Raw genomic sequence first — 26,544 nt, forward strand, 5'->3', positions numbered from 1 at the left:
AGTTAGTTTGAGAAATTTCATCATTCCCTTGTGGAAATAGAGCCTTAAATGTGCCCAGATTAAGCTTTGAGGACTGACCTACAAAGGTATGAACTATGTAGAAATTAAATGTTTATTACGTACTCTAGAAATAAATGAGTATCAGAGCTAATTATTTTCCCCTCCCTCAACTCCCTCCACACAAACCACAAACATCTAAACAGAACCATTATTGCTACATTGTGTTTATAAAAAATAAAAAGTTATGGTTAAGGGTCTACCCAATTCGAGATAGGGGCTGGCAGATTATGTGGGCAGATTGAAGACCCTACAGTCATTTTCATGGGCTTGTTGTGGTGGCCCCCCTCTGCCCAATGCCTCTGACTGGCCAAGGATCCTGGAGGCCCCACCCCTTGCTGCTGCTTGGTGGAAACGGCTGTCTATACTATGGCCCCACACCTTACTTTTGCTTGGTTGAGGGCTGTCTATCACATGGCCCTGCCCCTCACACCTGATTGGTGGAGGGGGCAGTGCCATATGACAGGCAGCCCTCTCAGCCAATCAGCAGTGAAGGGTGGCTGCGGCCATCATCTTGCCTGCTCGTTTTCATGCTGGCAGCCCCATTCATGCCAGGTTAGACAGCTGGGAGGATTGCTGGCTCCCACTGGGGAGGCAGCATTTTATTTTTAGTAAGTTTTTTTCCTGCAGATTTTGAAGAGAATGCCCAATTTTGCAATTTCTGCAAAACTGCAATTTGAATAAGTCCTTAGTTATGGTGTATCTCTGTCACCCACAGCAAAGAAACAGCAAGTGTAAGATGCTCGAGATCCTATGTAATATAAAGATCCTATGTAATATACAATAGAGACTAAGCATTTTCTTTTTTTTAAAATACTTTCTATGTTACTTTAAGTTATATGTTTCATATCACAGTAAGGTCTTCCCAATCTATATGATCCAAAGAGAAATAAGTTGTGCATGGTCATTAATATACATTGCAAGAATAATCAGCTTGCTTACAGGTATCATACTTACTGACAAACAGCAAGTAGACATTCTTCAATGGTATCTCTTTGGGCTTTAGTAAGGGAGCGTCCCTTGGAGAGTCTATATATTGTATGAAGTGTGGAATCAATTAGAGAGGCATAATGCTCCGTTCCAGAAAAGAGGGGAGCACACCTTTTCAGTAATGGAAATACAGCTGAGCAAATGTATCTATTTAGTGCAAGAGCTGCCTCTGTGGTACTCAGAGAAACCTGTATAAAAAGAATATGCAACTGTTTAGCCGAACCAGATTAAATAAGAATGCTGCAATATAAGAGATGAAATATTCCTTAAAGATTTAATAGTGTATAAACTGCAAATCTATCAAGTTAAAGAAATGTATTGGGTAATTTGGGGGCAAAAATGTTCTTCAACTTGCATTGTTTCTCAATATTCTCTTTCAGAATGTTTCTGAAATACTAAAAATCAACAAAAAGATACAGGTCTCAATTGCCTCTTAATAGGTATACACTTGTGCTGAAAAGCACTATTAATGTGTTTATTGATGTGGTCATTCCCAGCATAGGCAATACTTGATGAAAATAAAAATAATCTGTGAACATGTGGTGTTGGTTATTTCTTGGTCAGAACTGTGTGTAATAGCAATCACTCCATATCAACGAAGTATATTTTAGAATACCACTGTGGAAGGCCTGAAATGCAGCTTTTAAGTTAGGTACAAAAGTTACACTTATCACACGTTAAGTATGCAGAAAGTGCTCTATAGCCATGACTGGCCAGACGTCCATGGCACAGAGTGCTTTAACCATGGTGAATCTCACTCTAAGTTAACCCTGAACAAATGTGGTGTCAGACTAAAGCACTTTAGGTTAGAGCACTGCTTTGAATGTCTGTACAAGATCCCATTATGAATTAAGATACGTTGCATTCCACTGGCATCCCAGATGACTTAGTGGGCTTCCCCCTTCCATGGAAGTATGCTGGAACTTGGCTTACTCTGCTGCTCCAAGCTGTCAGCCACAGCGGGGGAGGGGAGTGGGAGGGGGACAGGGGAAGGAGTGTCTGTATCTCTGTATTTTTCTATCATTATACCACGTCCTTAAGCAGGGCAGGGGAATTTCATAGACAGAAGGATTGAGTCCCTTGGAAGACAGCAGTGGCAGAAGAGCAGGGCAGGCAGAATGAGCAGTCCATACCCAGCCTGGCCCCAAGTACTTCTGCCCTGCACCCCTCCCCTTCCCAGCATTTATCTGCAGCAAATCCAGGCAGGTAGGTGCTCCCAGCCTTCACCGAGGCTCTGGGGAGATGCCAGTGCCTAGCCTGCCCCTGTTGGCACTCAGCAGTTGGGCTCCAGATCCTGGCCTCCTGGTGTCCCCAGCCTAGCCTGGAGGTCATTTGCAGCTGCGCTTCTCTGTGATTCTCTGTGATTTCTGTTGCTGACAGAGCAGCAGGTGGGGAGAACTGTTCCCCCATGACAGGCAGCCAATCAGGGATGGCTTGCCTATTTGGTTGCGCTCAGGAATCTCCAGCAGCCTGGGGAGCCCTTGGGGCATACTGGGACATGTGCAAGAGCTCCCCCAAGCTGCTGGCTTTGGCCATTGCAGGCAGGCTCTGAGCACTACCCCTGCCCCCCTCCACTGAACAGTGCACATCTGTTCTGTTTGGTCCCAAACTAATTTAGAGCACTTTCAGTAAAGTACAACACTTAGACCACTGCTGCTTTGGACTTTCTGAATGTCTGTACTTAGTCTTAATGCTTACATTCTATGCCATTAAAATGTTACTTTTCATTCCCTGTGATGTTGGATGATTTTCCAGCAGTTGTCTATATATATATATTTTACCTTCCCTAATAATATGTGCAAGTGTAGTTAAAATAATGATTGTGAAACTAATAAAAAAGCCCTTTTACCTTGTCATTTATCTGACTCAGAGCACAGCTCTAAATTTAGATTCCTATTACCCTTCTTTCTAGTCTAACACTATGAAAGCTTTTAAAACTAAAATAATATATCATAATTAAATGTGTCCACGGTTACAAGGTTTTAACTTAGAAAATTAAGTATTTTCTGAGCAGTCAAACATATATATGGTACAGACAGAAATCTTATTAACAGAATTTCACCTTTCTACAACTACATACTCAGGGAGCAAAGTACATGTCAGTCTAATGTGATAGCTTCTATCACCTGTGTATTAAGCTTTAATATTTTTCTTATCACTTTTTGATATAGGTACCAGTTTGATATGTTGACATGTCTGGAGCCTTATTTGCAAGTCAATCTTTTAAGTTTTATGCATGTATTACTTGTATATTAGTATCTGCACTGAAGTCAAATATAAGTATTATTTGTATAGGTAATGGTTCATAGAATCACACTTCTAGCAATATAACTAAGGAATGTATGTAATTGTTATTAGCTAATTACCCCAAACAGTCAGTTGTCCAGGCACTGTCACTAAAATATGAAATAGAATTATAGCCTAAATCAGAAATTCAACCATGTCAATAGTGCTACTAGAATAATTATTGTAATCCTATAATTGCTTGTAACTATGAATTTGGATTTAGTATTGAACTTTATAAACTGTCATTATTACAGCAAATTGGATGAATATATTAGAAGAGACTATCAAACTTGCAAGCTGTCTTGTGCTCTTGTCTTGAACACTTAACTCTTCTGCCTGTACTCAGGGTAGCTCATAATTTTGTGTAAACATAGTAACTTGTGTGTTAAACATTTATAGTTTATGTCATTTTTAATTATTAGCAACATTTCTATTTCATACCATACATGCATTTCTGTCGGTCTGCATAATTATTAAAATAAAATAATTCAGAAGTAAAATCTTGATACTAAACACTTCCCACTTAGAACGTACTAAATGCATTTAAAACTCCAAGGGCATTTTTACATGTGCTCCAGGAGTGGAGCAGGGAGGGCACTTCAATTAGAGCAGATCCGTGAGTCAGTCTAATTAAAGTGCCCAGAGCATTTCATCTATCAGCATCTCCATGCTTCAAAACGGTGGCAGAGGTGCTTTATCTAAAGCTTGTCAAACAAGCTTTAGTTGAAGTACCCCCAACACCATTTTGAAATGTGGGGGCGCTGATACACAAGACACAGAGGATGCCTGAAGTGCAGTAATTACCAGGCTTCAGCAGACTCAATTAATCGAGTCTGCTCTGATGTGCTATAATTACAGCATGTCAGAGCAGCCTCCTGTCTCATGCACAGACACCCCAAGAATCTATATATACATGCTGTTTTAGATGAGTTTAAACTTTCTGCAATATTTCAAAAGCACACTAGGAAAAATGAAGTACAGTAAAAGCCGCGTTATCCAGCATCTTACAAGCCAGTATACTCTATTAACCAGCATGCCGGCTTGTAAAGTAAAAGCAAAATTGGAAGTGCCCACCATGGCAGTTCTGGTTTTGCCAAGCCCCCACAGCCTGGGGCAAATCAGCCTGCACTGCCGAGCCCCCCATGGCCCAGTGCATAGCAGCCTGTGCAGGGCCCCCCTCCTGGCACACTGACATGGGGTGGCAATGCACCAGATGCAGAGGGAGAGGCGACGGCCTGAACTGGCAAAGATGTCTGTTCAGGCCTCTCAGGTAACCAGCATATTTGGTTATCTGGCACCCCCCCATTTTCCCTGGGTGCCGGATAACAAAGCTTTTGCTATACTATTCTAAGCCAGTCCTCCTTGAATGGGTTCTATGTTATGCATGGACAAAGACCATTCCATGGCTAGTGCCTGGTTAGTCCTCCAGGCATCACAAACTATACTGCTCCTCACCCTCCCAAACCCATGAAGGGCAACCAGGACTCTAGTGTCCAAATATCTATTGTTTAGAGATGACAGACCCATAGGAGCAGGGAAGCAGAAAGCCTCTTTGTCAGTTTCACTTTCCTGGTAGGATCATTGGCAGGGGTTCCAGGCCTATTTGGGATGGGGGGGTAGCCAGATTCTATGCATGGGGTGCTTTGTGGCTCCTAACTTATGGTGTGGATGGGAGAGGAGGGTGGTTGCGCCTGTAACAGTAATCACCTGTCAATTGCTGGATGTTGGTGGGGGGAAACAGAGACATTGCACAATGGGCACTTAAGAGAACAGAATGTCTCCCAATTTCATGCTCAATGAGAAGTGAATTAGCCCATTATGTGCCCCCCTGTGCTGCACTCTTCCTACCTGGCAGATTCCACCCTGCACATATATCTCTATGCAATATATCTCAATGTCAGGTACTTGAGCTGCTTTTTAGGGAAAGGGAGGAATTTCCTAGGGTGATATCTTTTATTGGACCAACTATGTAATTGGGATAAAGTTAGACAAGCTTTCAAATGCAAGACATTCTTCCTTGGGTCTCTGATCACAAAGTGCCAGGCACATTAAGTTCTGTGCGCTATCTCATCCAACTCCACGGAGACCACAACTCTAACAACACAGTTTCATTGGAAGAACAGTAAAAATAGAATAGATGCAAACTGGTCCACTCCATCACCACCATTCCCAGAGCCCTCCATCCCACCACATCCCTGTGGGGGTGGTCTGGGGGGCTCAGGGAATGCTGGGGTTGGTTTCTGAGGGGACTGAGTTTGCCAGGGCAGAGGTAAGGGGATACAGGGAGTGGTGATAACAGGGTCTTCAATGTCTGGGTCCCTGGAAGGGGGTGGATCAGGGGACTTGAAAAATGGCACAGAGTCTGCAGGGACCTGGTTAGGGGGCTTGGGAAACAGAGGGGCTAGGGTCTTTAGTTTGTGCATCCCTGCGGCCAGTGAGGAGGCTTGGGAAATGGCAGGGGCAGTATCTGTATCAATGCTGGGGTGAGTCACGCAGCTCAACATGGAGTCTGGGGTCTCTGGGGAGTCTGGGTCAGTGGCAAAGGTTGGTAAAGGGGCTTAGGGAATGATGGAGGTCTGTGGAGTCCTGGTTCTTGACAGAGGTGAATCAGGGGCCTTGGAGAATGGCATGGGGTCTGAGGTCTGCAGGGTCTAAGTCCATGGTGGGCATGAATCAGGGGGCTTAAGGAACAGCAGGGTGGGGTCTGTAGGGTCTGAGTCTGTGGTGAGGGTGAGTCAGGGGGTTCAGGGAACAGCAGGGTAGGGTCTGCAAGGTTTGTGTTGCTGAGGGATGTGGGGGGTGGGAGAAGGGGTGGCTGGAGCACTCCAGGAATGCTGTGCGTGTGTTGGGGTGGGATCTGGTGGGTCCAGGTTCGAGAATGGTGCAGGATGTAAGGGCTCAGGGAATGGTGGAGGTGGGGTTCAGGCCATTCCAGATCCAGGGGTAGAGGGTGGTGAGGGTTGGTGCTGGCAAGTTGGGGTCAGTGCTGGCATGTCCAGTGGGGTGCTGGTGGGTAATTTTTCCCTGCTTGCTCAGGGTCAGGGCAGGGCAGGGAGGGGGGTTAACAGGTGCATAGCCTTGGGGCTGTTGAGAGGGAGTGGACTTTCTCTGTCCTGAGGCTGAGACAGGGTTTTGGCTCTGTGCTCAGCCAGAACAGTGGAGTCTGGTTGAATCACAGACTGTCATACTGAAGGGGGTGTGGGTGGGCAAAACAATGAATGCTGGGATGCTGGTGGGTGGTGTATCAGCTTCTTTTGGAGAGGAAAGTATACAGCATCCATTTCTTAGGCAGAAACTCTATTTGAAGCTACTTCTACCTCATTGGATGTGGTACAAGTTTTTACTGGAGTTGCTATTTTTGATTTGGTAGAAACTGTCTGAATACTTGTACAGCTAGGGCAGTGTTTCCCAACCTTTTATTACTGGGGGGGCATTTTTTTTATAAATTAAAGTAGGCAACACACTTCACTCATATCTGAAAAGGGGTGTGTGTGTACACATACTTTACATATATATACACACACACACGCACACACACATATATATATGAATTTAGTGTCATTTTTAACAGTGCCTCGTAGCACTCGTATGATTTCCTATGGCAGGGGACTAGAATATGTTATGTTTTGGAAAAATTATAAAAATCCTTCTGCCAGATGAAATCATCCTAGTGCTAAGAAGTACTGTTAAAAAACCGTGTTTCCATCAGTAGAAATGTCATGCTTGTATATACCCTCAGTCTGCACTCTGTTCTGTAGGCTGGCATGAATCATCACTGCCTTGAACATGTAACTTAAGTATAATCTTCTAACAAATCAGAATTCTCCAGTCACGCCACTGCTAATATTTACATCTATTTTATACTGATGTAGGTAACCAAGGTACAAGGTAGTGGAGAATGAGGTACTCTGTATGTGGCAACACAAAGTGGCAGAAAGTTAGGTGCATTATGATTTACCTGAAAAAGGAGAAACCACATAGATTAGCCTATAATTACTTTTAATTACTATTAAGCAAGGTAATACAGAAAGAGGAATAAATAATCAAAATCTCCATGGGGATGCAAAACACGTAGATCTTTTTCGTTCAGTTCAAACTGTTTGAAAAGGATGCCCATTTTAACAAAGACCTCACAGATTTAAAGTGTTTCATTTAATCTGTCAGGAAATTGTATTTCTTAAATGAAAGGTAAAAGAAAATACTGGAAAGCTTATTATAACGCCACTTCTCATAATGTTTCCAGGCTAGGACTGAAAACCTTAGATGTTTCATCAGTCTGAATGAGCAGTTGAACTGGGTGACTGGTGACCAGAATTTCAAAGTGAAAAAAGGAACAACCTAATAAGATACACACACAAAGGAGGTTTAAGGAGGTTCAAGAACATGCATAAAGAAATAATATGGTAGTGAAGGGAAAAATCATGGCCTTTTTTTTTTGTTTTTTGCATTTAAGAGCTGGTACTTTGGCTTTTCAGTCATACTGTAAAATCTTTACATCAAAACTGGTTTGATGCTTCCCCTTCAGTTTTTTTTACTGAACACTCATGGTTAAATGTATGTGCTATAGATATATAAATTGCCATTTACTGCAAGTAAATGATTCATGTTTGCTGGTATTAGTGAGCATGAAAAGACTTGTTTACTTCTTGAATTGTATTTTATAATATGTATATAGCCAAAATACATAATAAACACACCTAAACTCACTAACAAAATACTTACGGTATCCAGGGAGGCAGACGCTCTTAAGTCTGGTAAAAATCCAACCTCCAGCAGGTGGAGGAGGAAACTTTGGTCCTTAATACCATAGACACGGTCCAGAAATAGCACCATGGGTGCTTTGTGGTCAGGACAGAAACTTGCAGACATGTCCGGCTCATTGACTGTGCCATCTAAAATATATACATATTTTATATAACTTCTTTTTTACAAAAAAATGTAGCTCAGTTAAAAAAAAGCTCATTATAATTTTCTATTTTAAAACTTTTAAAAACTTGTAATGTACAATAGGACACCCCAGGTCAGATTAACCATTAGACTAAATAAGTGCAATTTCATCATGAGGTTAATGAGAAGTGTGTGTAATTATGCCTGCAATTAAATTACTAAGTCTCTTGTTTCAATCAATAAACTAAATGAAAAAAATATTTAAAGCATTTTTAAATGATAAGCAATGTAAAAAAAGAAAGGTGATCAGACATTGCAAAAAAGATGGTTAGAAAAATATAGGGGGCAATCTTGTATGCCTAGGGCACATGTCAAGTGCAAAACAAAAAAAAAGCTCACTTTTCTTGGACAATCAAAATGCATGACACTCAACATCTTTTACTCTGGAAAAAATGGCATATTAAAATATCCTATCACAAATTTAAATAATTCAATCCCAAATAAAGATTTAATTGTATGTAATTAAAACATTCATCTCAGTGCACTATTTTAAGGATTCTTCCAATGGTTTTGTAATAACTATATGAAATATACAATTACTATATGAAAATGAAGAAAAACAGGTTGCATATTCAGAATATCTTGTAGAGTAAGAATATCAGACTACAGAAATGTCACTCCAAGATAGTGATGAAAATCCTATTGTTTCCTTTAAAACTAAAAAGCATAAAATGTATTTCTCTTCCTTTTATTCCTTCTCTTTGGAATAAAAACGTGTTTCACAACAGTAATAGAAGTTCTTGATTTTATGCAAATATTTTGTTCTTCAGAAGTTTAGTCAGACTTGCTTGGAAAACCCTCTGTGTTTGGTTTTCTATCAACTGTCAAAAAGAATAGTACTCAAGCCTCTGTGAAGCAGCTTAATTCTATTTCTCACATCAAGCTCAGCTCGTTATTATTTAGAACAAACAAAACACTAACTTAGTGTGACAACTATGCTTTTAATGCATCACTTAGAACAAAAACAACAACACACTCTTTTTCTGACTAGGATGTAATATTTTTTTAAAAAGAGGAGACGGAGGGAGGAAATAGGTAGAATAGCAAATAGTAACTTTAATCTCAAGGGGTGCCTGTAGATGGGCAAGGAGGTGCTCTGTCTGCTGGAGCACGGTAATTATTGTGCTCCAGCCAGCCTCTGTGTCTTGTATATCAGTGTCCCTGTGCTTCAAAATGGTGGCAGGGCACTTTTACTAAAGCTTGCTTGATGCTTTAATTAAAGCGGCTCTTGGAACCCCTCCAGTTAAAGTGCCCCACCCTGGAGCATGTGCAAAAACGCCCAGCTCACTGGTCTAGAATCTAAACCAGTAGTGATATTTTCTAGTTGTTTTTAGCCTAAGTCAGAAGTGTTTTTTAATAGGTTTAGTCCTGTTCCAATCGCAATGATGTTCACATATAAAAAAAAAATATTGTTGATAGCACTTTACTTAACTGCAGAAGCCAAGAGCCAGATGAATAGTAACACAGAACTAACTTCTATTTTACAGAGGGGGGCTAAACCAGTGGGAGCTAAACTTTTTGGCAGGTGTGCCACAAATTACCCTTTTACCCTCCTTAAGTGACACTCTGACCTTCTTCGCCTACTGATCAACTCCTTTGTTTTTTGCTTCCTGCCTTGTCTGATCTGCTGCTTTGCTATAGGCTTCCTCTTCTATCTGCCACTATGCTGCCTGTCCCATTCCCAGCCTGTTACATACCTCAGATTGGCCACCCCTGGTCTAAACAGTTCTTAGTGCTAGGGTACAGCAGTAGAAAAGTCTATATTGCTCCTCCTTACTGTCCTTGTTCAGTGGACAAATAGAGGATTCTGTTTCCAATGCAATGAAAGCTTTCACTAGTCAAAAAGACAATTTTTACCAGGAGTTATTTTCAATTTAAAATATCTGTTTTCTCAGCCATGAAGGACATGTAAAGTGCAATGTAAACCATTTCTATATAGTATTTTATTTATATACAAACAAACCCTATGTATGTTTAGAGTATTTATATATAAAAGAATTAAAAACACAAACATGTGTACACATGCAGACTGGAGAAATGCACTTAAGACACTAATTGCAGATTAGGGTAGCTAAAATTGGAAAATTACATCAGTGGTTGATTTTCAAAGTCTGCAAAGACATGAAGCCTCCATCTGTATAGCGGAAAGCATATGGTTTCAGCATCATGTAAAATGTAGTGAAATATTTGCAGAGTATGCATGAACTGTTGAATTAAGTGATGATGTACTCACAAAGGATTTACTTTAGGTTAAAATTCAAAGAAAGCACATAAAAAATCTTCTGCACATTTAAATAATTTTAAAAGTCTACATTATGATAAACTGAAGTTACCTTTATTAACTGTTGATAGCTTTAGTGGTATGCTTATGATCCCAACCAAATCTTCTGTGGGTACTAGGGAACGAAGGATTGACCTGATTCGAATAGCTTCACCTTTCCCACTCTGGATAAGCTGTTAAAACATAATAATACTTATAAAATAAGACACCTAGGGGCCTTGTTACATGTTCATTTTAGGCAGCTCCTTGTGCTCTCAACACCTAGATTGTCCACACATTCACACAAAGTAGTTTTAAGCACTCTTTAGGTGGCATAAAGTTACGCCACTCCAGCCTAGGTTTATCTCTGATCCATGTTACACAATGTGTAGCCACTGTAGGCTACACCTTAGGGCAAACACCCAACCCGCTGCCCCCCCCACCCCTTAGCACCTCAGATTCCTGCTCACTTCCCCTCTGCTCCTGCTTACCTATAGCTGCCTGTACTGTCTATCCCAGGGGAGCAGGGAACAGTTAGCCTGCCTGCCTGCCCTGCTGTTTCTACTACTGCTGTTGTCTAGGCTGGGCTCAGCCTGGGAAAGAGCAGCAGCCTGGCAGTAGGTCAAGAAGGCAGAGGTCAGGAAGGCAGGTTAACCCTTCCCTACCTGCTCCCTTGGGACAGACAGTGCAGGCAGCCACAAGTAAGTAGGAGAGGTGGGAGAGATGGGAGGGGGTTGGAGGGAAAGTCCCTGGGACGGTGGGATGGGGCTCCAGGGTGTGTGTGTGGGGGGGAAAAATATGGGTGCCCTAGAGGCCAGGGTGAAGCTCAGAATGGCGGGGGAGGGGGAGGCAGGGGATTCTTACCTTTTAGTCCTCCAGGCCCATCCTGGCCTGAATGTGTGACTGATCCAAACACGATTAAGCACTAGCACCACTCAACATTTGAACAGCTCACAATGTAATGTGTAACAAGTCCCTAAGTTAATTGAGGAGACACCAAGAAATGACTAACTAAATGCTCTCCATTAAAATACTGGTGCTGATACGTTTTGTGTGAATCACTGCAGCCTCCTACACAGAACATCTACTAGTGCATTGTGAGGGAGGTTCCAGTAATTCCACTTTCTTGCCTGGTTAAAGTAATGCCAAACACGAACCAGAAGCCCCCATTAAAAACAGTGTCAGACTAGGTTCTAGAGAGTCTACAGGTGTGCCTGTTATACAGGAAAAAGCCTAATAGTAGACTTTAATGTAAAAGACTGACATTACTTACCCGTCTAACAATAATATAGGGCACTTTTACATATGTTGTGGGGGGAGGGGCAGTGCTTTAATTAAAGTAGCTCTGAATGCTGCTCTAATTAAAGCACCGCTGTGTTTCCTGTATCAGCATCCCCATGCTTAAACATGGTGGACTCAGTTCAACTCCAGAAGACTCAAGTAACCAAGTCTGATCGGATGTGCTGAAATTACAGTGTGTCAGAGCAGCTGCCATGATCATGCATACGTGCCCATAGGTTTCGTGATGTACAACAGACCAACACTCAGGTACCTATGCCAGATAAATCAAACTTCCAGAAAGAAACATATTTGAATAGAGACAAGTATACACAATGGTTTTGGTTTTCTTACAAATTATTCTTTAAGTTTCTCTCTAAGAGTACTTTTTATAGCTTCTCCAAAAGTACTTTTTGCACCTTCTGATCAAGAGACTGAGGCCACTTACATGCATTTCTGGTGCACAACGTCCAAGCAAGTCTATGAGAGCTGAATAAAATGACATGATTGCATTGCCCATGTGCACGATCTCTTCTTCCTCCTCATCTTCAGCAGCACTAAAAAGTAACCAACATGTAGTCATATTTTTATGACATCATCAGCTTAACATATTCAGCAGTTGTTTACTTAGTATCTGTTTTTAAAGCACTGGGTTTCAATATGCAGATAATATTTTTGAAAAATCTTACAACTGAGCTATAATCTTATAACTGATCTGGTACTTAGAATAAGGCCCGATAGTTCCCTGGAAAAATAAAACCTCATTTTATTCTCCAGTTATGTTGCTAGCGGTTGTCAAAAGAGGAGTTATCAATTTTTAAGTAGTTTGCTCTAAGAACTATTACACTACATGCAAATGTGAGTATGTAGTCATAGATGAGGATGTGCTCATCAGAAAATTCTGTGACCATAAGTAATTAAAATAAAGTACTTTGCAATGTGATCTAGAAAAATATGTCTACACATTTTGGGGGTGCTGGGGGAGAACAAACATGAAGATGTGCTGCTTAGGTTGAGATTTTCAGACAACTCAGGAATTTAGACTGCTATGAAAATCTCCATCTTAACCTTTATTCCAAAGTAGTGTTTTTATTTCTGGAATTCTGAAAGTGTTGGATTTAACTAACATATATTATTGACAATATTTTGATGATAATACTGCTAGCGCAAGAGTGAGTGAAATGGAGCCCAGACGGGGCCTTCCTTCCCTAAAGACATCTGCAGACTTGGAAATGTGTAAGGGACAGCTTCCATACATACTCGGGATGAGGGCACTAGACCCCTGAAAGTTCTTTCCCTACCATTTGGCCTTGAGGAGGAACCTGCCAGACAGTCTAATTGGTAAGGGTAGGTGCAAAAGTAACCAAAGAAGAGCTGCTGGACTGGCGGAAGATCATAAAACAAGGCCCAATTTCATTAAACCCATCACCTACCACTTGAATCTAGAATCAAATGGAGAGGATCTCCCTAGGGAAGCAGGACTCAGAGGGTGTCTGTAGATGCACTGGGAGGCTGATCTGATGTGCTGTAATTACAACATTTTGAAGCAGACTCGATTAACTGAGTCTGCTGCAGCATGGTAATTAGCATGCTCCAGCCAGTCTCTGCGTCTCATATATCAGCATCCCCATGCATCAAAATAGCAGTGGGGGCACTTTAACTAAAGACTGTTGAATGAGGCTTAGTTAAAGTGCCCCTGCCACCATTCTGAAGCACAGGGATGCTGGACACTGATGCATGAAATGCTCTGGGCACTTTAATCAGAGAGATGTTCAGAGCTGCTCTAATTAACATCCCCCCACACACCCCTGGAGCATGAATAAAAACACCTTTATTCCTTATCTTCTGCCATGTGCTACATGCAAAAAAGAACCGGTCTCCACCAAGTAGATGTACATGGGAAGCAATCAAATAGTGAATCTTCATAAAATTTTTTGACTGCTCATGGTTTGGAATGGAATTTTACTTTCCTGAGCTGACTGGTGATTTGTTCCAACTCTCTACCTCTTCTGCCCTCACAACCTCTTCATGTCAGCTTTACACTATATCTGCTCCTTTGCTTCCTGCCCTCATTCTCTCATCCTCCTTCCATTCCACGTTCCTGCTCTCCTCATTTTCCTTTCCTTTTAGCTTGCACTTATAGATTCTAGATTGGGAGCTCTTATGAGCTATTTGACACTTCACTTTTTCAATTCCTTATGCAATAGGGCTCCATTCCTGGTTGGCTGGATTTTAGGCCCCACCATAAAAAACATGTTATCTTCAGCCAGTAAATTAAACATCATCTCTGCTAAGAAAACATCTACATTTACTTACCCTTCTCTTTTATAGCCCTGAGAGGGAAGGTCACGAGCTGGGTTCTCTGAGATTTTAATAGCTTCTTGCATAGCTGCAAGCAAACCATTTCCTCCTTCTCCCCTAAGGTCTGGACCAAAGCATTCTGGACGTCGAATAAGCAGCTTGACAACAACACTAGCATTTTCCTCAACACTTTCACCTGAAGACCAAAATAACATGTTATCCATGCATATAAACCCCAATAAACCCAGTAGCATAACTGGGGTGGAGCAAGAGAGGCACAATCCTTAGTTGCCACCTATGAGGGGATGCCAGGATCCCCCTGATCTGGGAAGTCTTTGCCATGGCAGGGGAAGTTCTGTGCTGCCCTTGCCCACCACAGGAGTCAGGTAGCATAGGGCCACACAGAGCAGTACATTTGGGAGGCAGGGGGAAATGGATCAACCTGGGGCCTTTGCCAGAGCAGGCGCAGCTTTGCTCTCAATATGAATATATGTGGGTGGGGGAAGGAAACAGGGCACCAGGATCTGCTCAGGAGGAAAGCAGAAGCAGCAGCCAGCAAAGCTAAGATATCCCTTCTTCTCACCCATTACAGTGCACACCCCCCCGCCACACACAACGTGTGGTCAGCATACCCCCTCAGCACCCCCACCCCAAACCGCTGCACCTCATCATGGGCACTTAATGAGCACCTTACACCACTGAGCAAAACTATGCCAAACTGACAGCACTGGAAGTGATTTTTTTTACCTAATCAGAGCAATAATTTTGGAAATTAAACTTCCTCCCCTTGCCTTCCCAAGGTTCAACTATCTTAACGTGGATAATTCACTTCTAGAATTAGAAGATCAGTTCATTTTTTAGGACTGTCCCATCTCTTCTCTGCTGTACACTGGAAAGTTTGTGTAGAGAAGGCACTCATAACAAACATTAATTTTCAAACTACTACTAGAAAATGGCAACTTTCTGTTCACTGAGAAGTTGGGATAATATTCAAACTTGTGACTTCCAGCTACCATAAATTTATTATGATCTGACTACCAGCTCCTGAAGGTATTCATTCTCAGATTTAGGAAATACATTACAGAGAATAAGCCTGGCATAAGGAGAGATACTAATGACTTCATCGATGCACAGTGTATACAACTCAGTACAGTTGCCAATAAGGATATTAGATATTTTAAGTAGCCAGGGATTTTGCAGGGGGAGGGGAGAAGTCATATGATTTCAAATGGCCATCAAAACAAAGACTATTATTAAATCATAGGCCAAACACTAACCCGCTTACTTCTAAGGGGTATGTATATAGCTACTAGGTGTACAAAATAATTCAACACAATCCTCTTCTACTTAAGAAAGCCACTAGGATGTCTGGATTTCTTTGCATCTCAAAGTTGACCTTCTAAGCATATTCAAAAGTTCTCCCCCAAGGTTTTTACCTCCACATATTTTCTGTTGTAATCCTAATCTGCCTGGGATGCATTTAAATTCTGTCAGCCTAGGTTCTAGAGAGTCTACAGGTATTGTCTGATATACAGGATAAAGCCTAATAATGGACTTTAATGTAAAAGACTGACATTACTTACAGGTCTAACAATAATACAGGGCACTTTTACACATGCTGCGGGGGAGGGGCAGAGACTAAAATTCCCAAATGTTTAGTCTCAGGAAAAAAACATAATTAGATACTCTATAAGGAGGAGGAGAATGGGTGATGACCCGCCCACTTTTCAGCTCAGTATCATAGTCATTAGGACATTTGCCCAGAAACTGGGAGACCCAGATTCTATGTCCTCCTGTGCCAGAGGGTTTCAATCCACTTCTCCTACTTCCCAGAATAGCATCCTAACCACCAGGCAGGGCCAACAGCACCCTCCATTCCTCCTATTAAAGCTTGCCCAGACTCATAGGGCCAGAAGGATAGCATGCAAGAGGGGTTGTGACTCTGTGTCCAAGTGAGAAGGAGGCAGGTAGTTGGCATGCAGAAGGACAATTCTGCAATGCCTTATAAGGGAGGGAGACCTAGGTCTCCTGTTCCTTTTCCCAATCTTTCCACATTGTGTCAATAACTATTCCTCTACCCACAATATGAGTATGACGTCCTCTTCCTTCTCCTCCTCATTTTGATGTTATTCTTAGAGTAAACCAGACACTTATATGACTTAGCAGCATATGGATCCTCCACTGATAGAGCAGGAAAACACTATGTACCTTCTTAGGTGGATTAGGATCAGGACTGCCCTGTCAAAATAGGAGAGCTATGTGTCCATGCAGGGTGGTTTAAGATTGACCTCTGTGGGCATAATAAGTTGTCCATTGAGAAAATAGATGTGCCTTATTGGATAGGTCAGGATTGCACTCCTGAGCCAAGATGCCTAATTTTTGCACCAGCTCTAGGAAAGATTTAGAGCTGAAATAGGATTTAGAACCATGTCCTCTACCTTTTGGCACAGAGAACGTTCTATGCAATTCAGAAGTTAAATTTTCTCAGCAGGACTAAAGACTGTCAAGTCATCTTTAAGATTAGATATATCTGACCTCAGGATATAGTAAGTTAACTACAATAAAAATGTATCTCAAATTATTTTCAATGTATGTTTAGATAGGGATAAATGTGTTACACTTGCTATATGAAGTCTTTAAATAGAGTCTTCAATTTCTACGTATAACCCATATTACAGCACACTTTAAGCATTTCAAATCTTGCACCATTCTGCTCACAATCACAGCAATGGCTCTGCTTTAGAATAGATCCTTCCAGCTCTCATGTTGTGTTACTTACAACTAAAATACTGAACTATAGATTTTTATAAACAACTCTGAGTAATTTGGGCATTTTCTGTGGCCATCTCACAGGCTCAAAAAACACTGACACCAAGCAGTATTTTCATTCATCACAACACTTCCCAACACTTAGCTGCACACCAAGTACCCAGTGATCCTGCAGCTTTGAATACATACATTAATCAGTGGGGTGCTGCAGCACACTGGTTTCAGAATCAGGCTCCAATGCAAATACAATTAGATTACAATTTTATTTTTAAAAACTGCTGACAGTGGTGATTGCTAACTTATCTCCACTCATGTTTTATATAACCTATGTTTGAATAAAGAAGTAATTGAGTAGTCCATGCCCAGTTGCTGCCACTGTTAAACAGTATCTCTTAGATCTTTGTAGTGCATATCTGAGGCAGGAAACTATTATTAGGGCCTTACTATACATTAATTTTAGGCAGCTCCTGGAGCTCTAAACCTCTGGATTGCCTACACATTAACATCTGAAACACACTTTAGGTGGCATAAAATTCACGTTCTGAACACACTTTAGGTGGCTTAAAGTCACATAGCTTGTAACCCAAGGGTGGGCAAAACGTGGCCCGCAGGCCAGATGCAGCCTGCCAGGCCATTCTATCCAGCCCATGGGGCCCCTAAAAAATTTAGAAAATTAATATTTCTCTGTCCCTGGCTGCCTGTCATGCGGCCCTTGATGGCTTGCCAAACTCAGTAAGTGGCCCATCACCCAAAATAATTGCCTGCCTCTGTTGTAACCAATCCCCACAGATAAGCCACCCAGGTTGCAGTCTTCCAGCATCCAAGGATGCAGTGTCCCTTCCCTCGCCCTCCTGTTCTTTGTGAACAAACTTTCCACTCCCTGAACTCTACCGCTCAGGGAGGTGGACGGGGTTCTGGCACCAAGCCAGCTCCCCCTCCCACTCCTGGGGATGTGACCTTCCCACCCATACAAACACCCTGCAGAGCAGGTCATGAGGCATAGACAGGTCTGGGATGATACTCTCTTTTTAAATTCTTTTTTTTACTTCTATTTATTTTATCTTTCAGTGACTGACTTCCTTCATTTCACCACCCATTTCCCATCCCCATTTTCTTTTCATACCTTCATTACCCACCCCATCCCATTAACTCTCTGCCTTCCAGCTTCATGTTCCTATTCCCACAATTCATCTCTCACATCCTTCCCCCTCCTTGAGCGTGAATAGAAGCCTGCCCTGGCTCACCATCTCTCTTGCAGCAACTCACAGCTATAGTTCCTAGTCTGGCCCCTGCTTGCTAACCCTCTAGTGGCAAGTCACAGCTGTGTAGGTTGGGGACAGCCAGTAAGGTACGACTGCTCCAAACTCAACCTAGCACTGACACTAATCAACAACTGAGTAGGTCAAAGTGCAACATGTAACAAGGTCTTTGGGAAAGATACAGACACACTGGATGCATCTACATGTGCTTCTATGGCGCTGTTGATAGTGCACCATCATTTAGTGTTTCCTTTTGGAAGCACTAAAAGATGGCACAGTAACAGCCCATGCTGCACCATGTGCTCTGTGCTCAGTTATTTTTAGGCACTACATTACCATAGTGATGAACTATAACAAGGGAGTGTGTTGCTATGGTGCCATAGCTGCGGCATCATGGTTTTTACCTGTGGACATTATTATGCTGTAGCATGTTGCTATGGTGATGTAGCATCACACATTGCACCCACTGATTAATGGTCTGGCTTCAGAAGTGCAGGACACCTGCAGCTCCCATTGAAGGCACTGGAAGCTTCAGGTACTGAGAGTTACTCAAAATCAGGCCATAATTATCCTGCCTAAAGTCTCAGCAAAAGTTTATGAGAAATAAAACATGCTTCCTAGATTAGCAGTCAAGTGCTAAAGCAACCCTTCATTCTCTAGCCCAATGTACTTAATTTTAACACCATTTAGAGTATCATGAGGTCAGAATGAGAATAATAAGAATGTCTTTAATTTTATCATTAAAAAATCAATATTAACAAAATATACATATAAAACTGACACTAAAACAATGCATTTTCAGCTGTCCTCAAAATCCCATTTTAAAGCCGTAACCATTTTTTCCACAGCTACATCATTAACTCAACTATTGGTTTTGTTTTCTGTAATACAGTAGTTGAACAATTAATAAAAGGAGAAATTAATTCAGAAGCACATTTCATATATGTAATCTGCTTAAGTAGCAATCACAGTTCAATTGATTTTTAAATTCAGATTATTGTTTGTTAATTTCAATCTTCAAATTTGTAGACAGGACAACCAAAATGTCAAAGAAGTGAATTTTAGAGTGCAGAGGAAAATACACAAAAAACCCCAACTGGCAATAACTAATTGGGTTCAGACTGGACCCTGAAAGGATAGGATTTTAAGATGTTAACAAGTGATAGGTGGAATTAGGGGAGGTGTAGTTTGTCTTTCCAGTTCCTTGCTGAAGGTAACTGAGGTAACTGTCTTGCTGGAGGTTCTCTAGAGAACTGGCAGAGGCTGCACATTCTCAGAGCATGGTTGTCAAAGGCGACTTCAGCTACCCAAACACCTTGTGGGAAGAGATGTGATCAGTTGTGAAGCTTCCCCACTTGCACTGAAGAGCTCTATCTGACTCAAGAAATCTATGGGCCGACCAGGGTAAGGCACTCCTGGGCTTTTTCTGGCCAAAGGAGATGATTTAGCGAGCAACCTGAGGATCAAAGGGAAGCTAGGTGACAGTGACCAGAGACCACTTTCTCCATCCATCACAAGACAGGGAAATCAGTTAGCAGGGTAGAAATCCTTGATGTTAGGAAAACTATCTTCTACAAGCTTAGGAGATTGGTTGGTGGGGCCCTGCAGGACCATGACCCGATGGGGAAGGATATCCAAGATAAATGTTCACTAGGCCTGTGCAAGTTGGCAGCAATCTGATTCGGCTTCAGATCCGGCCGCTTTTGATGGCCATGATCCAATCTGGAGCTCTGGACCAGGTTTCTGCCTTGATCCAGCCAAAGCAGATGCGAAGCTTCAGAGCTGCCCCGGAGATCTGGCCATAGGGTATAATGGGGAAACAATGAAATAGCTATAACTTTGTTGTTTTTTGTCCAATTTGGATGAAACTTGAAGGAATGGTAGCCTTTTGCTGAGAGCTTGAAACCTGTCAAGTTTCAAGAAGATCAGTGCAGCAGTTTGGGGGGAACAGCACCCCAAATTCTTGAAAGCAAAACTCATGTCACGGCTGTGTGTTATAACACAGAGGGGTCAAAACTGCAGGGGTGGTAGCTCTTACTGAGGCCACAAAGCCTGCCAAGTTTCAAGGAGATAGGTGCAGGGGTTTGGGGGGAACTGCATCTCAAGCTGCGAACAAAAACTCATGCCATGTGTGACACTGCGTGTGTTAAGGTGCAGTGGGGTGACAGTTGCAGGGATGGTGGCCCCTGCTGAGGCCACTACGCCTGCCAGCTGTCGAGGAGATTGGTGCAGAAGGGTTCTGGGGCCCTGCACTCCTAGCTGCTGACAGGCAAAACTCATGCCAAGACTGTCTCTGTCCTGGGGCAGTTGATTGTCTGTCTTGGTTCTTTCCTCTCCTTAGCCTGGTTTTGTAGGTGCTAATTGCTGCTCATTAAGTCGTTATATAGTACCTAGGTCCTCTGTATTGAGCTGGACCCTGAGTGAATCAAGATCGATTGATTAGTAACTGGTAACACAGTAGCTTAGCAGCCAGGCCTGCAGTAGTGTCTCCCCTCCCCACCCCAAGACAGACACAGTCAAGTCCCACAAACACCCAGGGCATGAGTTTTGTTTGTCCACAGCTTGAGGGGCAGTTCCCCCCAAACCCCTGCACAGCTCTTCTTGAAACTTGGCAGGATTTGTGCCCTCAGTAAGAGCTACTAGAAGTGCAGTTTTGACCCCCCAAACTGCTGCACTGATCTTTTTGAAATATGGCAGGCTTCATGCTCTCTGTAGAGTCTACCATTCCTGAAAATGTTATCCAAATCAGACAAAAAACAACAAAGTTATAGATATTTTATTGTTTCCCCATTATACCCTATGGCTGGATCTCCGAGGTGGCTCTGAAGCACTTCGGAAACTCCAAACCACTTTGAGAAGCCTAACAAGGCAGTGCTTTGACCCGGATGTGCCGCTTCAGATCCCGAAGCATCTGAAGCATCTCCAGATCCGAAGCTCTGTCTGAAGCCTCACACAGCCCTAATGTTCACTCCTCAAAGATGTGATCCTTGGAGCACAAAGGAAATCCAGTCCTGTTTGTAAGAAAGGTAGGAAAAGGGCTGGGAGAGCCCCTTGACTCAAAAGGGAAGTATTGGACCTCCCGAAATTGAAGAGAGAAGCTTATAAGTGATGGAAGTCAGGAATTTCCACTGAGGAGGAGTACACAGCAATATCCTGTACCTGTAGGGAGCTGATTACAAAAGCAAAAGCAGAAACCAAATTCAAACTGGCAACAGAAATCAAGAACAATAAAAAGTCCTTCTTTAGATGTGTAGGAAGTCAGAAGAAAATAAAAGGGAAACGTAGGGACCCTGCTAAACGTAATGGGACAGCTGATAACCTACACCAAGGAGAAAATCGAGTTCCTAAATAAATAATTTGTGTTGGTATTCCACTAATCTAAGGATGTTACCCTGCTTGACAGGGTATAAGATGATCAAGGTGGTGGATGATCACTCACCCATAGCTGGTGAAGATCTCATGAGGGAACATCTGGAGAGGCTAAATATCTACAAGTCAGCAGGACCGGATGAACAGGAGTACTAAAAGTATTGGCTGGCATCATTGCACAACCAATGGCAAATCTATTTGAGAACCTTCAGTGCTTGGGAGAAGTTCTAGAAGACTGGAAGAAGGCTAATGTAGTATATATCTTCAAGAAAGGAAGGAAGACCCATGGAATTACAGGCAAATCAGTTTGACCTCAATCCCTGGAAAAATTCTGGAAAAAAATATCGAAGAATCCATCACTGATAGTCTGTGAAGGCAGTATTCTAAAAGATAGCCAACATGGCTTTGTTGCAGGCAGGTAATGCCTGACCAATCTCATTTCCCTCTATGATCAGGTAACTCACCACCTGAATAAGGGAGATGAGGCTGATGTTATATACTTGGGTTTCAAAAAGGCTTTGACTTGGTGTCCCATGATGCCTTCATGGAAAAATTGGGGAACTGTGGCCTCAACAACTTAACGGTCAGGTGGCTAGGAAACTGGCTCTGAAGCAGGACCCAGAGAGTATTAATTGACAGAATTGAGTAAACATGGCATATGGTGGCAAGTGGCATTCCTTAGGGTTTGGTACTTGGACCACTGCTTTTTAACATATTCATTAATGATTCGGAGTTGGGTGTTAAATGCATACTGACAAAATTTGTGGATGACACCAAATTATGGGGGAGTGTGGTCATGCTAGAGGATAGGCTAGGGATACAGGCTGACCTGGACAGGCTCACAAGACCATAGAATGAACATAAGCCACCAATGTAATGCCATAGCTGGCAAATAAGATACAGGCATGCATCTAACAATGCATCTCAAGCAAGGATAAGGATGTCATGCTCCCTCTCTACTCGGCTTTGGTGAGGCTGCAGCTGGACTACCGAGTCCAGTTCTGGGTGCCACACTTCAAGAAGGATGTGGAGAAGCTTGAGAGGAGTGCAGAGAAGGGCTTCATATATGATTAGAGGTCTGGAGAGCAGGTCATATGAGGAGATGCTGAGACATGGGACTGTTCAGCCTGGAGAAGAGAAAACTTAGAGGGGACTTGGTGGCAGCCTAAAAGTATATAAAAGGTACAAGTCAAGGCCTGGGGGAGCATTTGTTCACCAAGGCACCCCAGAGGAAGACAAAGAATAATGGACACAAATTGCTAGAGGATCACTTTAGATTGGACATAAAGAAAACCTTCTTTATAGTTCAAGTGTCCAGGGTCTGGAACAGACTTCCCAAAGAGGTGGTACAAGCACCTGCTCTGGCAATCTTGAAAAAACATCTGGATGCTCTCCTTGCTGGCGTCATCTGACCCCAGCAGTCTTTCCTGCCTAAGAGCAGGGGGGTTGGACCTATTGATCTTGTGAGGTCCCTTCCAGCCCCTAACACCTATAAATCTTGCCGGTAGAATGAAAACATGGTGGTAAACATAGCTATACAGGTATCTGAAGGCAGCAAACAGATACTGACTTTTATTGATTTTTTTCAAAACTACTGCCAAAAAGTATTTTAAATTTAAAAAAATCAGTATCAAGAAAAAAAATATACATATACAAACAAATGTGCATGCACGTAAAATATGTGTGTGTGTATATATATATATATACGTATTATGCAGGGTGGGACTAAAGGGGGAGTAATGGCATGGATGCATCTTCCCTACCCCTTTGATTTCTGCCCCTGATCAGCAGCTTCACTGAGGGAGCCTGATTGCCTAGCACAATGTTAGACTGGGCTGGGGGAAGACAAGGGACCTGGTTAAAGGGAAATTGGGAAAAGGAACAGATGGAGAGATTTAAAGGGGATAGAGGATTGACCCTTTACCCTTGGGGAGGGGGAGGGAGCCCCCCTCTCTGTACCTAGTCTGTACTTGAAGGAGCAAACACAGTGTATAGCACTACAACTGCTCCATGGGGGACTTGTATACTGGGGTCCAGAGCCACCTATGCCTGCAGCTCCTTCCACCAGTCCTGGTAATGTGCAAGAAGCAAGAAACTTTACATCTTCTGCTTGTGCAGCCACAGCAGAGCATGCTGCTCAAAGCAGCTGGAGAAGGGGCTGCCAGAGGGTGGAAGGAGGCCAGCGTGTTGTTTGCTCTTCCCCAGGCACCAATGGCTGCCCCCTTCCACCCTCTGGCAGCCCCTGCACTGGGTAGCATGCTCTACTGTGTGCAGACTTTTCAGTTTGGCTTGTCCCCCTGCTTTTTGCATGCTCCCAAGGCTAGTGGAAGGAGACACGGGGTTAGGTGGCTCTGGATCATTGGTGTGCAGGTCTCTGAAGAAGCAGTTGTGGCAGTAGAGGATGCACTTGTTCCCTCAGGTCATGTTTCCTTAGTCATGGTGTTATTCTCTGATTTTGAGGCAAGGCTATTTTGTGATATCTTTTATTGGACCAACTGTATAGCTGAGAAGAGCTGTTGGACAAACGTTCGGGCAGTCGGTGCCCTTTCTCAAGTTATCTGGTCCAACAGCTCTCCCAACTATATGGATAAATAATATTACAGAAAATCCTTCCCAGAGACTTAAAACTTAGCTTTCTTCAACAATAAGTGAAAAGCATCTCAATGGACTGGCCATGTTTAACATGGACTCAGATGTGAAAATCTCTTTTAGTGAAGTGACAATTAAACACACTGTCAAGATGCTCAAGAAAGTTTGATTCTGTTTTAAGAACCCAAATAATTAAGTAATTAGAAATGAATGTACATCTCTTATTATTTGCCCAGTCTGTTGTGTTTTATACTTAATGTACAATATAGCAAATCAATGCACATTCTAATAAAGTAATTTTTACTTTAAACTGAATAATATAGTTATTGGGCTCTCACATATTAGTTAAAGTTCTGTTTTCTTTTTAACTGGGGAAAAATGATGAACCAAACCATCTGCTCCCCTGTTTTCCCCCCACCTTCCAAAATCCTAGATCTGCCCATGTATATTATATAAATGTTAAAATAGAGCAACCCTCACTGTGGACAATTTGTGGACAACATATTTCCTTTTTCCTTTGCTCATGGTTAAATTTTGAGTGTTACTTAAGTTTCATAACTGCTGTTAGTTAAATAAGTTTTACTTTATAGATATTATCCCATTTTTTCCAGAGAGGATACTTGGAACACATGGGAGTTGAGCGGTTATGAGGATCAGGCCACACAGTGAGCCAGGGAAGTAGCAAAGGTATATTCACAATCCAGAAGTCCTTCCTTACATTCCAGCTCTAGCACATCATATTTATGATGACCACTTCAAGTAACATCAAGGACAAAACATCCATAGTAAGAAAAAAAAAAGACATTGCCACAAACGGTAATATAGTGAGAGGCTATAACAATAAAAACATGGTAAACAGATGTTGGCTATGAAACTATTTCAATGTGATGAAGGGATGCTGTTTGATACACTTGAAAAAAAGTAGACACTTTTAATAATTAGGAATGGAAAAATATGCAACAGAGAACAAATCTTTCCTCTGTTTTGCAGTTACAGATCTAAATTAAAACATAGCATTAAAATTTAGTTTTCAAACAAAATGTGAGACATGTAGTTTCGGATCTCTGTATAGTATTTGCAATATACTTTTAAGTTATATGATTTCTTGGCTCTAGAGAGGTATACTTCTTTGAAAACCACTATGCTATGATTCTTATGTTGATGATGATTCTTATTTTTATGTTACGATCATCGGCCTAAAGTGGAAAAATCCTGGGGAAAATATCCTTGATTAAGTTTTTGCTTAATTAGAAAAAAGCTAAAAACCTAGAGAATTATTTCTTCAACACTTAATAACAGAAAATCCTTGTAAGGAGACAGTAAATTTGTTTTGACTCAATGCTTAAAAAAATTAGAGGTCTTTTATAGGTATTATACAATGTCTGTTTAATTGGTTTGAATTTTTCTTGTAATATTATAGTTAGTTTTTGTACCTTCTTATGAATTTTAAGGATATTTTTGTTTAGGCACAATGTTATTTTTTCATATTTTGTTACAACTACAACAAATGCACATTATATCAAATACACTATTATTTTAGATGTATTATTATATTAAATACATTATATTTTAGGCATTATTATTATAGCATATATTAAATATTTGTCATAGTTAAATACACACACACTATATGATTACATATACACAGGCTGGCAGACAAGGTTAATTAGGGGGCACAATTCTGCCATCTGTCCTTTTTATCTTTACATTTAAAATGAAAAGTTCAATAATGAGAAAACACATACATGATACTCTAAACATCTGGGGTTCAATCTTAAAGGCTTTAGTTGGGCAAAGCTCCCAATGATAACTATGGCTATTTTTGTCAGTTCCATCTGGGAAAGTTAAGTTAAGACAGAATAGGAACTTCAAGATTGGACTTGTAGGTTGAAACTGGCAGGAATTGCAATAATCAGCAAACACCAAGTGTGAGATAGTGCTTATGTTAAGCAAGGCCTAGCATAATTAACAATGCACTAAAACTCCCAGAATCCTTCAAGAAGGTTGAGGAGTCAGCGATTGACATTCTGGTGATCACCTTCTGACCCTTGGATAAAATTCTGACAGTCTGATAAAAATTGCAAGCAAGCAGCTTTTGTTGTGAAAACAGGAAACCACACAGCTAAACCGCAATGATAAAAAATAACTCTATATTATGCAAGCAAAGTCTGGTACATGTTGTAGTTACGTCATTAAGATTTAACATAAGAAGCGTAAAAATTATAATAAAGAGTGTGTCACCTGATATTATAATATAGATGAGTTAACTAGTAACCAGTAGAAGTAAGAATTAGAAGTGCATATGTATATGTGTTATCGTATATAATAGTGAAGTTATGTTAGATGCCTCACTTCCACCATGGGGACAGTTTTGTATCTTCTGTCTAAAAAAAGATAAGGGACTCCTTTTAAATGAGCTGTTGACCAGTTCTGAGACTA

General features: G+C 41.7%; 1 protein-coding gene across 1 annotated transcript in view; it reads right to left on the reverse strand.

Annotated features, from left to right (window-relative positions):
• Window positions 1-26,544, reverse strand: part of RYR3 (ryanodine receptor 3) — a 537,566-nt gene that overhangs the window by 172,857 nt on the left and 338,165 nt on the right. The window contains exons 44-48 of the mRNA XM_019551798.1: window positions 14,135-14,315; window positions 12,267-12,375; window positions 10,614-10,734; window positions 8,056-8,225; window positions 1,015-1,235 (exon numbers count right to left, since the gene is read on the reverse strand). Of these exons, the coding sequence (XP_019407343.1) occupies window positions 1,015-1,235; window positions 8,056-8,225; window positions 10,614-10,734; window positions 12,267-12,375; window positions 14,135-14,315 (802 nt within the window). The remainder of the gene's footprint in view (window positions 1-1,014; window positions 1,236-8,055; window positions 8,226-10,613; window positions 10,735-12,266; window positions 12,376-14,134; window positions 14,316-26,544) is intronic.

Source organism: Crocodylus porosus, unplaced genomic scaffold (assembly GCF_001723895.1).
Source record: "Crocodylus porosus isolate Cpor-Errol unplaced genomic scaffold, CroPor_comp1, whole genome shotgun sequence".
NCBI classification, from domain to species: domain Eukaryota; kingdom Metazoa; phylum Chordata; order Crocodylia; family Crocodylidae; genus Crocodylus; species Crocodylus porosus.